The 12,250-nt window shown below is 44.1% G+C and overlaps 1 protein-coding gene across 1 annotated transcript; it reads right to left on the bottom strand.

The window, feature by feature from the left end:
- Positions 1-2,811: 2,811 nt before the first annotated feature.
- LOC121582513 (ATP-dependent RNA helicase DDX54) lies at positions 2,812-10,549 on the bottom strand. The gene is made up of 19 exons (XM_041898363.2): positions 10,275-10,549; positions 9,425-9,554; positions 9,264-9,334; positions 8,994-9,182; positions 8,701-8,750; positions 8,573-8,614; positions 8,238-8,455; positions 8,039-8,100; positions 7,751-7,882; positions 7,425-7,635; positions 7,108-7,239; positions 6,657-6,878; positions 5,856-5,929; positions 5,549-5,755; positions 5,242-5,393; positions 5,017-5,130; positions 4,829-4,939; positions 4,630-4,727; positions 2,812-4,320 (listed from the first exon to the last, which is right to left on the bottom strand). The coding sequence occupies exons 1-19, from the start codon at positions 10,389-10,391 to the stop codon at positions 4,025-4,027; spliced, it is 2,628 nt and encodes an 875-aa protein (XP_041754297.2). The 5' UTR covers positions 10,392-10,549; the 3' UTR covers positions 2,812-4,024.
- Between the last annotated feature and the right edge of the window lie 1,701 nt (positions 10,550-12,250).

Below are 12,250 nucleotides of genomic sequence, written 5' to 3'. Positions count from 1 at the left end.
GGATGCTGTGTCATGGCCGGGAACACAGATAAGCCTGCCGTTCTTAGTCATCTCTAGAACCGCTGCTGCGCTGCAATGGACTGGCCTAGAGAGGGGACGGAGGGGCCATCTGATAGCGGGTAGGCTGAGGAGAAGCCAGGCTGGCCTGTATCTCCACGGGATTAACTCCTATCACAGACACTGTTCTCTCCCTGCTGTTCCCATCCAGTTCTGGAGCAGCCAGTACAGTGCTATATCATATCTACACTATGGGTGCTATTCAATCAAAAAGGGAGGATACTGGGTCTCTGGGATAGTTTTGGCCCTGCAAGAATGCACTTACAGTACACGTAGGCAATGTCTGGAGTTGTGTAGCCTACTCAACAAAAGGAAAAATGACAAAGCATTTGGGGCCAAAATTGGAAGCTATATATAGATATTTGTAATTATTTATATTTTATTAATTAGTATCCACATTAGCCGATGCCAATGGTGACAGCTAGTCTTACTGGGGTCCGACACATAACGAAAAATACATTACAGACCAAAAATAAACGTTACAATTTACATACATTTAAAAACATGAACATGTCATGTGTGTGCATCTATCAGTTACACATACATGTCAGTACATACACACAACAAGTAGGTCACATGGGGGAGAGGCGTTGTGCCGTGAGGTGTTGCTTGATTTGTTTTTTGAAACCAGATTTGCTGTTCACTTGCGCTATATGAGATGGAAGGGAGTTCCATGCACTCGTGGCTCTATATAATACTGTATGTTTCCTTGAATTTATTCTGGACTTGGAGACTGTGAAAAGACCCCTGGTGGCATGTCTGGTGGGGTAAGTGTGTGTGTCAGTGCTGTGTGTAAGTTGACTATGCAAACCATTTGGAATTTCCAACATGTTTCTTAGAAAAACAAGAAGTGACACAGTCAGTCTTCCCTCAACTCTCAGCCAAGAGAAACTGGCATGCATAGTATTAATATTAGCCCTCTGATTACAATGAAGAGCAAGACGTGCCGCTCTATTCTGGGCCAGCTGCAGCTTAACTAGGACTTTCTATGCAGCACTTGACCATATGGCTGGACAATAATCAAGATAAGATCAAACTAGAGCCTGCAGGACTTGCTTTGTGGAGTGTGGTGTCAAAAAAGCAGAGCATCTCTTTATTTGAAGCTATATTTAAGCAATAAACCCAGAGGGGGTGTGGTATATGGCCAATATACCATGGCTAAGGGCTGTTCTTACGCACAACGCAACGCAGAGTTCCTGGACACAGCCCTTAGCCGTAGTATATTGGCAATATACCACAAACCCCCGAGGTGCCTTATTGCTATTATAAATTGGTTGCCAACTTAATTAGAGCAGTACAAATAAATGTTTTGTCATACCTGTGGTATACGGTCTGATATACCTTGGCTTTCAGCCAATCAGTATTCAGGGCTCGAACCACTCAGTTTATAAATGACTATATATTACTCAAACTGCCTGTGTTTGTTTTTGAGAGGTACCCACATCATATGTCTCAGCGATGATAAATGATGTTGCCTCTAAATACAGTGCCTTCAGAAAGTATTCATACCCCTAGACTTATTCCAAATTGTGTTAAAGCCTGAATTCAAAATCGATTAAATATAAAACATTTCTCACTCATTCACACAGAAACCCCATAATGACAAAGTGAAAACATGTTTTTAGAAATGTTTGCAAATTTATTGAAAATGAAATACAGGTATCTCATTTACATAAGTGTTCACACCCTTGAGTCAATCCTTTGTAGAAGCACCTTTAGCAGTGATTACAGCTGTGAGTCTTTCTGGGTAAGTCTCTAAGAGATTTCCACACCTGGATTGTGCAATATTTGCATATTATTATTTTCTGTCAAATTGGTTGTTAATTATTTATTATTGCTAGACAACCATTTTCAGGTATTGTCATAGATTTTCAAGCAGATTTAAGTCAAAACTGTAACTCGGGGCGGCAGGTAGTTTAGTGGGTAAGAGCGTTGTGCCAGTAACCGAAAGGTCGCTGGTTCTAATCCCCGAGCTGACTAGGTGAAAAATCTGTCGATGTGCCCTTAAGCAAGGCACTTAACCCTAATTGCTCTTGTAAGTTGCTCTGGATAAGAGCGTCTGCTAAATGACGTAAATGTAAATCGGCCACTCAGGGACATTCATTGTCTTCTTGGTAAGCAACTCCAGTGTAGATTTGGCCTTGTGTTTTAGGCTATTGACCTGCTGAAAAGTGAATTCATCTCCCAGTGTCTGGTGGAAAGCAGACTCAATCAGGTTTTCCTCTAGGATTTTGCCTGTGCTTAGCTCCATTACGTTTCTTTTTTATCCTGAAAAACTCCCCAGTCCTTAAGGATTACAAACATACCCATAACATGAGGCAGCCACCACTATGCTTGAACATATTAGTATTAGGGTCTTTTTGCAAACAGGATGCATGTTTTGGGAATATTTGTATTCTGTACAGGCTTCCTTCTTTTCCCTCTTGTCAATTTGGTTAGCATTGTGGAGTAACTATAATGTTGTTGATCCAGCCTGTTTTCTCCTATCACAGCCATTAAACTCAGTAACTGTTTTCAAGTGTCTCATTGGCCTCATGGTGAAATCCCTGAGCAGTTTCCTTACAAACATAATTCCACTTTGACATTATGGGGTATTGTGTGTAGGCCAGTGACATAAAAATCTCTATTTAATCAAATTTAAATTCAGGCTGTAACACAAAATGCGGAAAAAGTCAAGGGGTGTGAATAGTTACTGAAGGCACTGTAACTAGCAGCAGTCTTCACTTAACTTGAGTAAATTCATAGACAGAAACGGAAGCCACAAATCTTCATTCTAGTAGAGCAGGCCTAAAGATAACTTTGACCATAGATAACTTGTGATATAGCATGTACACATATCATCAAACAACTTGCATCTAACCACATTCAGACGGAGTGTGTCTCTCCAGTCACGTCAGCTCATCTGTTGTACAACGGCAGGACTTCAAAACACACTCCGTCTTTGACCCTGTGTTTTTAGGCTTATGGCGTGCCTACATATATATTTTTCCTGAAAATATGGTACAGAAATTATGCTGAATGCAAAGTTCAGTGTTGGCTACAGTTAACAAAAACAATTGGATAGGGAAGAAAAACAAATCTGCAAAAAAACATACTGATTGTATTTATCTAATGTAGGTTTTAGTGTATTAATTTACCAAATGAATACTTTTGTTGTATATTAAAATTGCATAAAAAGGAGAAAAACCTACTACAAAGCCCTTTCCCAAACATGTCTTGTTAAGTGTATAGAACACAGCTTTCTTTTAGCGACTGGAGGCAATGTAGGGAGGTTGGCTTTGTGGCTCTTTGCTGACAGAAACGTTCCCCAATTCTCCTTATTCTAGTGAACCTCCATCTCCACCACACTCTTGGCCCGGAGTAAATCTCTCAACACCCTCTGGTTACTCCGCTGTCAGCTTGGTCAAATGAATACAGATCTCTGAAATGAAAACATGTTGGTAGTGACCCGAGATCCTCTGGCAGACCTCTCTCTAGGCTTTACTGCCACCTTCTGGTAGACTGGCAGGTTATTCTTTGTACAATGTGGTTGACCTCATCGATCTGTTCCGACTGCCCAGAAAAAACAGGAATGAATTTCACACTGCTCAATGGGCAGCTTTGTATGACCTACTGTAATGGGTTTTTCTGTTCCTCCTAGGACTTTATAATAAAGAATAACACAGTCACAGATAATAACACAAATCACATACATAAACAAATATTATATTGAGATAGCGATCCATCTGGATAGGTTATGATGCAAACAGATCTGTAAAATACAGGTTTCAATTGGTCTAGCCCTGTCATGCACAGCCGCATCAAGGCTAGGGGCACATAAAATATGTGGACACGGATCTTACCCTCCGTAACCCCCAACTTGGGATGAAAAAAAGCCTCTCCATCCATTGCCTCATCTCTTCGCCGATTCTTCCATCTCTCACTAGCTCTTTTTCCACAGACCTCATCTATTCATCACCCCCCTCCCTCACAGTCTCTTCTTCATCTTGCCCTTCTTGTGTACACCACGGCCAAAGCCAGACTTCTTCTGGTCGTTGAGGCGCTGCTTGCCCTTGCCCCGGAGCTTCTTCAAGCCTCCACTCTGCAGGAACCTCTGTTTCTCTGTCTTCTTGCGCTGCTTTAGGATCTGGTCACGGCTCTTCAGCTCTGAGCGCGGGCCCCGAGAGCCACCGCTACCACCCCTCTGCTGGCCTGGGGGACCCAGGGGCTGGGAGTTGGGGCCCCGGGATGGGCCACCTCGGCCCCGGCCAGGCCTGCCTCTGCCTGGAAGAGAGGGGGAGGGAGACAGGGTTAGAGAAGTGAAGGGCAGCATTTCAATTGTTCAGCATTATTTTATCATGCTGTTTTGCAAGAAACATTGACATTTTGAAAGTACATCAAACCTCTTGATGCTCGTTTTTACTAAGTGTTTTGGAATAGATCTTAGGTAGTAGTAGAGCCCAAAGACTGGAGCTTGGAGAATGTCCCAAAGGGATGTGTCAATGTCTGCTTTACTTACAGACCCCACATCAGACCATCACAAACAACCGATCCAAACTCTAGCTAGAGCCCTCTGATGAAGTGCACTCCTACCTCCACCCCTCCTTCCTCTGCCTCCACCTCCGGTCTCTCCATCTGAATCTCCACCCCCTCCGTCATCCACCTTGTACTTCTTCTTCCACTCTTCATAGCTGAGAAACGGGGTCAAGGAGATAAAACATCCTAAAAACACTGCAGTGGTACAATTAAAAGTGAGGACTTAAAGATCAGTTTGAGATGACAAAAAGGATACAAGTTCTTCTTGTTCTTGTTGTTGATCATCTGTCCGCTCTCTGTTCTCTTCTTCTTCTTCTGGTCTGCCTCCTTTCCTGTTTCTTTGACGAAGCGCTTTCTCTTGCGATCCCTGCAGAGAGATGATGGATATGTCAAGTGAGGTCGCATGGTGTGTGTGTGTGTGTGTGTGTCATGGTGTTCTCTTACCACTTCATCATGTGTTTGTGCTGGTTGAGTCTGTCTCCTTCGTCTCCCATCAGGTCCAGTACAGCAGTAGAAGCCTGCTGCTCAAACGTTGTGCCTTCTGCTCCCAGGCTCAGTCTGCAAACAAACACTGAGTTATATCACCCTTATCCCACATTCACACTCACAGAATGACTATTTTGGTCTTGTGTAAAGCGGAGTGGACTGTGTAGTCAGCCTTTCTCATACCCTCTCTCAGAGTTGAAGTCCTTCGGTCTGTAGGGGATGTAGTTCTCCTCATCACGGCCAGTCTGTTTGGTCTTCTTACTGTCTGGCCTCTCCGCCTCGCCGTCGTCCTGTGGCTTCCTCCTCTTCCCCCCCACTACCTCAGAGAACACACCCTGGTGGAGAAATGACAGAAGTACAGCATAATTGGTCATATGATACTACTTTGTCTGTGGTGGTGCTATACACCATTGTTGACTAGCAAATGGAACACATACATGCTAGGTTTTATATAATGTAGATGGATACTCAGTAGTGTATAAGTGCTAACCTGAAGGTCCTCCTCTTCACTGTCCTCCTGGTCTGCCGTGTGGTGTGTGGAGGGCAGAGCAGTGACAGGAACGTGATACCTGCCCTCTGCAGCCAGAACCACCCTCTTCTGGGTGAAATTATCCACCAGCCGTGTGTCCCTAGAACGCTTGGCTCGCATCACCACGCTGGCGTTGGTCTTGCTGCTAGAGTTGATCTCAAAGATTGTCTGGAGAAAAAGTGCCATGGTGGTTTAAACAGCATTAATACAGGTTAGTAATTTATTCATAGAGAATAGCTTCCCATATACATTTCCAATCCAAACTCACAGCTCTAGCCTTGTAGCCCTTAATGCAGTCCACCATTTGAAGGCGCTCCAGTTCCATTTTCTCCAAGCCTGACCCTGAAAATAGACAAAAGCAATGTGGGTTAATATCATAGCAAGAGTAAGGGAGTATCTACGTGGGATTTTCATGAGAGAACCCTAGATCTGACGAGGATCCATTGAGACAGAAACTTCATTGATTTAATATCACAAATTTAAGTGCACTGGAAAAGTACTGTTATTAGGTCAGTGATCTAAAGGCTTCCGCATGCTTCGATTCGGCTGGCGCCTAGCAGAACGAGTGTGCACGAATACTCCCTTAAAAGACCGCTTGAAAAACGAGAAAAAGCAGCAGCAGTACTCTTTGTCAATCTTCAGATGCCGTAACCAGTATAGACTTCCTCAAAATAGTCAGAATTAATCGAAGATAACTCAAGAATCTGTCATTAATTCTGACGTTTATTCATTCTGACATTTTTGACGAGATCTTAGTCACGGAATTTTACATCTAACTAAGATGTTTGGTGCAGTATTTCTCAAGTGAAAAACTTTGCACGAAAACGAGTCATCTATCATTGAATGACAACAAATACATAATTGAGGAATCCCTACTGTTGACCAATGACTGACTAAGGGGCGTAGACTTGGGTACCGAAATTCGGCTTGCCTAAGAAATGTTTTTGTGTACACGAACAGCCGAAGAAACCCTTGCCGACAACCAAAACGTCACAAAATGTTGTCATAATATACGCACAAACTGTTCCGAACGGTTTCTGATGGGAAGCATGTGGACACCTTTACTGACCTAACAGTGGGTGGACAGCCAGGCTGGGGAGCTCTGTGTTCTTGACCCGTTTAAAGGACTCTGGCGAGGGCATGGGCCGGGACTTGATGTACTGCTTGTAGGCATTGTCCGCTATGCGGCGCAGGTTCTGCAGGTCATGAGAGTTCTCATGGGCCGTAATCAGCTGGGACTCCTCATCATCCAGGATGCTCTGGGGTACACGACCAAACACACCGTCCGACTCTGGAGGGAAGGAGAGAAAAATATAGAAATTAAGAGGAGATGGAGAAAGAGAGAGTGATAGAGTGAGTGAGAGGCACGAGGAACGGACAGAGACAGAAATATATATGAGAGTGAGCAAGAGAATTGAGTATCCATGACAGAAAACAAGTGTGACAAGACAACTGCAGCGGTGAGCAATGGCTCCATTCCCTCAAACTGTGTATGACATGTTTATGTCCAGTGCTGGTACCTTGTCGGTGGTCAGGCGTAGCCAGCTGAAGGGGTCTCCCCAGGAAGAGATGGAGGTCATAGACAAAAGGTATCTCATCTGTACACACCAGGCTGTAGGCAGCGCCACCGCGGCCGGCACGTGCCACTCGACCTGGGGTTGAAAAACCAGAGATGAGCCAACAGTCAATGGTGAGGAAGACCCTATATTTCATTGATTCAGATGGTTGTCATTGGCCTTTCTGCCCCACGTACATAAGTGACAATTCAAGATAACCTAAAACAGTATGTTGGGCATAATTTAGTTATAATGTTCCCCCTGTTGTTTGTGTTACCCACCGACTCTGTGCAGGAAGAGCTTGGCTTTGGAGGGGAAGTTGTAGTTGATGACGTTGTCCAGCAGGGGGATGTCTATACCGCGAGCAGCCACGTCTGTCACAATCAGCACCATGGCCTTGCGGTGGACAAATTTACCAATGTTGATCTTCCTGGCCGTCTGATCCAGGGCACTGTAGATGTAGGCACACTCCACGCCCTCAGAGGACAGCAGCTAAACATAGGGTGACAGAGAGTTACATTCAAAACTTGTTTAAAAAGGTACAAGGCTGAGGACAACCAAAACATATTCCATGACTAGTTTCTCCTTCTATTCACGGGGGTCTCACCTCTTTGAGGTACTCCACATGGTGTTTGGTGGCAACAAAGACCACTGTCTGCTCCTGGGGCTTCGCCACGTTCCTCAGCAGGTGGAGAAGCAGAGCCGGCTTATCATCCATCCTCAGGTGGAAGAACGACAGCTGGGAGAGGAGAAAATGCAATGTTTTGCTACAACTTTTCTATTACATCATTGAATCAAGCACAGGTTTCATATTTCAACACTAAGGGATTCCAACTGAGTGTAACCAAACTTCAAATTGTGTGAATGTGGGTTTTAGCAAGTCTTTTAGCTTAACCTTCAGCAGCTCACTCAGCTTGCTGTCCACGTCCAGACGAATCAGCACTGGCTCCGTCAAACCTGCACAAAACACAATACTGTCAGAGCACTACACATCCTGCCTTGTACACAACTCAATATCAAAAGGCTGCACAAGAAGGCATAGGTTGTGGGTGGGCTTCATAATGCCATTGAAGGGATGTTGTGGCTGGGCTTACCAGCTCTAGCAAACTCCACCAGTAGTTTGGGCAGGGTGGCGGAGAACAGCAGTGTCTGTCTGTTGTCTGGAAGCCTCCGGATGATCTCCTGGAGCTGGTCAGCAAAGCCCATCTCAAACAGCCTGTCAGCCTCATCAAACACAACATACTCCACACTCTGTAGCTTCAGGTTCATCTCCATGACAACATGCATCAGACGACCTGGGGTACCGATAATTCTGTAGGCAGAAGACTTAACTAAAATCAACAGCACAGAACAAAACCTATAACCTCATTAAATTTTAAAATTGCATTATAGCAAAATACAGCAGTTGTGAAGACCATTGTGTACATACATGTCCGGGTTCTCATGAAGTGCAGCAAACTGATCATCCATTCTGAAAATAAACAAGAGGTTTCAGTTGATGCTTGTAAACACAATAACAATTTAACACAACAAGACTGAAGATTTAATTAATTATACCGGTCTCCACCAAGGATCAAAGCAGTCTTAAGGCCGGTGAATTTCCCCAACTGAAACACAATAAAAGGAATATAGTTACTATTTTCTGTACTGGCCAATGAACAAAACAACATACTATCCCTAAAAAATTACAAAGATTACCCCATTTACGTTAGGGCTGTGACGTTACCAGTATGGCAATATTTTTTCCAAGGCAAAAATGAAAACATGAAGCAGACAACCCTAGTTTACGTACAAATATGTATATTATATTGTAAAGTGATGGATGACAAATTGACTATAAAAATAATTACCTCTTTGGTGAACTTCATGGTTTGCAGCGCCAACTCTCTGGTGGGGGTCAGAATGAGAGCCCTGGCCCCTGTCTGGGCCTGGGGGGCCTTCAGCTTCTCAAACATGGGCACCAAGAACGCAGCTGTCTTCCCGCTGCCTGTCCTTGCCATGGCAACCATGTCCTTGCCATCTAGAATCACTGGGATAGTCTGAAATGGGGAGAGAGAGGTCTCGTAAATAATCTACCTGATATATCAGTGAAATGTAAAGATCCAAGGGCATTGGCATACCTTTCTCTGGATTGGAGTAGGGACTTTGTAGCCCTTCTTCATGACCCCTTTAAAAACTGGGTAACTGAGACCTGCAATTACCAAAATATGGCAGTTAGGACATACGCAGGACATATTGCTGTATAACATGGCCTACTGGTAAGCCTACCACAATTTCTTACCCATGGACTGGAAGCCCCCAGACTTCTTTTTCTTCTTGTTCTGAGCTCTGACCAGCTCCCTGGTGTCAGGTTCCACATCAGACAGGCACTCTGACGAAGCTCCAGGGAACCGAGGTAACTTTCCGCCAGGCTGAAAAACACATTGAATTAATTACATTAAATAACATGACATTGTCATTATGGAGATTGATAAGCTCGTAATCATATCCCACTCAAAACCAAATCTAGCACAACTTTAATATTTTCTAATGTAAATGGCAATAAATCAACTCTAGGCCTAACATTTCAGAGCCCCACAACTGGGGCGTATTCATTACTTTGATTATGGGTCGTCACTAGTTACCACAGCCACAAATGGCTAAGCCCCACCTATTTCTACAATTTCTCTTCATAAAATCTGATTTTAAACCTAACCCTAGCATTAACCCAAACCACACGGCTAACCTTATGCCTAAACTGAAATTATGACCAAAGAATATGAGTTGTTTTCATGAATTTAAAAGAGCCTATTTTGACTTTGTGGCTGTGGTAACTAGTAACAACCCCGATGGTCTCTGTTGCAAAACGTTTTTTAAACGGAAGCAAACTGATCGAAACGGGGGGGGGACCTACCTGAATTTGTCCAATAGAAACTCTCGTTTTAGTTGCAAATCGGAACGTTTACACCACCAGCCAAGTCCTCGAGACAAGTTGACATCCAATGCTAGCTGCCTATTTAGCATGTTAGCTAGCTAAGGGTTTACAACTGGCTAAGTAAATTCATAGCTGGTAGATGTACATAAGTTTGCTCAAATGACTAGAGCAAATTGTTTACCTAGCTACAATAACATAAACATTAAATGGTTCTTACAGAATCATCGTCCATAATTTTAGCAGCAACTTCGAAGTCTCCACCATCCGATTCGTCAGGCACCCGGTGGCCAATGTGTCTCTTTTTCTTCGTCAGTTTCTTCTTTCTTTGAGCCATTGCGATAAGTAACTGCACCGTTTACTTTTTATAATTTGTTCAACGCTTTGAAGTGGTTAGAATATATAAAAAACGACTGGTGCTCGAAAATAAATCAGCAACTCAGCACATGACAACAACACAGAAGGCAGACATTTTGAAACACGTGAGATTCTGCACCTAAGAATCGTGCGTTGGCGCATGATATGATGTCATTGCGTTTTTCTCTTGACGTATCTTTCTTGAGTGGGGAGAGTGGGCGCGTCGAGCGTAACACTTGTTGAAGTCGATGACCATCGTTGGTCACTGCCTTTCAAAGTGTGTTGCATTATGGGGTTAAACTAGTCCAACTTGCACCTACATGTCGACTTCATGAACGTTACAAAAATCATGTGATCAAAGGTCATGAAGTTTTGAAATCATTCGACAGCAAGTTTCTACAGTTGCTCTTCACCAACTTCATCCTGCAGCCATCACCTGCATTGTGGGAGGCCCTATTGTCAACAAATCATTAGGGTGTTTTTGTTTTACCCACGCGAACGTGACCAAAGACATGACTGAAACAGGAACCAACTTTGCCTCAGTTTATGTATAAAGTGGATATGTACAAATGAGTGTGATATTTGAGTCTCTGTCTCTCACATTTTACATTACATTTTACATTTTAGTCATTTAGCAGACGCTCTTATCAAATCAAATCAAATCAAATCAAATCAAATTTTATTGGTCACATGCGCCGAATACAACAAGTGCAGACATTACAGTGAAATGCTTACTTACAGCCCTTAACCAACAGTGCGTTTATTTTAAACAAAAAAGTAAGAATAAAACAACAACAAAAAAAAAAGTGTTGAGAAAAACAAAGAGCAGAAGTAAAATAAAGTGACAGTAGGGAGGCTATATATACAGGGGGGTAACGGTGCAGAGTCAATGTGCGGGGGGCACCGGCTAGTTGAGGTAGTTGAGGTAATATGTACATGTGGGTAGAGTTAAAGTGACTATGCATAAATACTTAACAGAGTAGCAGCAGCGTAAAAAGGATGGGGTGGGGGGGCAGTGCAAATAGTCCGGGTAGCCATGATTAGCTGTTCAGGAGTCTTATGGCTTGTGGGTAGAAGCTGTTGAGAAGTCTTTTGGACCTAGACTTGGCACTCCGGTACCGCTTGTCGTGCGGTAGCAGAGAGAACAGTCTATGACTAGGGTGGCTGGAGTCTTTGACAATTTTGAGGGCCTTCCTCTGACACCGCCTGGTATAGAGGTCTTGGATGGCAGGGAGCTTTGCCCCAGTGATGTACTGGGCCGTACGCACTACCCTCTGTAGTGCCTTGCGGTCAGAGGCCAAGCAGTTGCCATACCAGGCGGTGATGCAACCAGTCAGGATGCTCTCGATGGTGCAGCTGTAGAATTTTTTGAGGATCTGAGGACCCATGCCAAATCTTTTAGTCTCCTGAGGGGGAATAGGCTTTGTCGTGCCCTCTTCACGACTGTCTTGGTGTGCTTGGACCATGATAGTTCGTTGGTGATGTGGACACCAAGGAACTTGAAGCTCTCAACCTGTTCCACTACAGCCCCGTCGATGAGAATGGGGGCGTGCTCAGTCCTCTTTTTTTTCCTGTAGTCCACAATCATCTCCTTTGTCTTGGTCACGTTGAGGGAGAGGTTGTTGTCCTGGCACCACACGGCCAGATCTCTGACCTCCTCCCTATAGGCTGTCTCATCGTTGTCGGTGATCAGGCCTACCACTGTTGTGTCGTCGGCAAACTTAATGATGGTGTTGGAGTCGTGCCTGGCCATGCAGTCATGGGTGAACAGAGAGTACAGGAGGGGACTGAGCACGCACCCCTGAGGGGCCCCCGTGTTGAGGATCAGTGTGGCAGATG

Source organism: Coregonus clupeaformis, chromosome 15 (assembly GCF_020615455.1).
Source record: "Coregonus clupeaformis isolate EN_2021a chromosome 15, ASM2061545v1, whole genome shotgun sequence".
Classification (NCBI taxonomy): Eukaryota; Metazoa; Chordata; class Actinopteri; order Salmoniformes; family Salmonidae; genus Coregonus; species Coregonus clupeaformis.
This window is presented reverse-complemented; position numbering and strand designations above follow the sequence as displayed.

Coding starts and splice junctions, on each gene's coding strand:
- LOC121582513 (XM_041898363.2), bottom strand. CDS start 10,391: ATGGCTCAAAGAAAGAAGAAACTGACGAAGAAAAAGAGACACATTGGC. Junction 7,636..7,750: donor ATGTGGAGTACCTCAAAGAG/GTGAGACCCCCG, acceptor CCCTATGTTTAG/CTGCTGTCCTCTGAGGGCGT. Junction 5,930..6,656: donor GGCTGTCCACCCACTGTTAG/GTCAGTAAAGGT, acceptor GTCTATTTTCAG/GGTCAGGCTTGGAGAAAATG.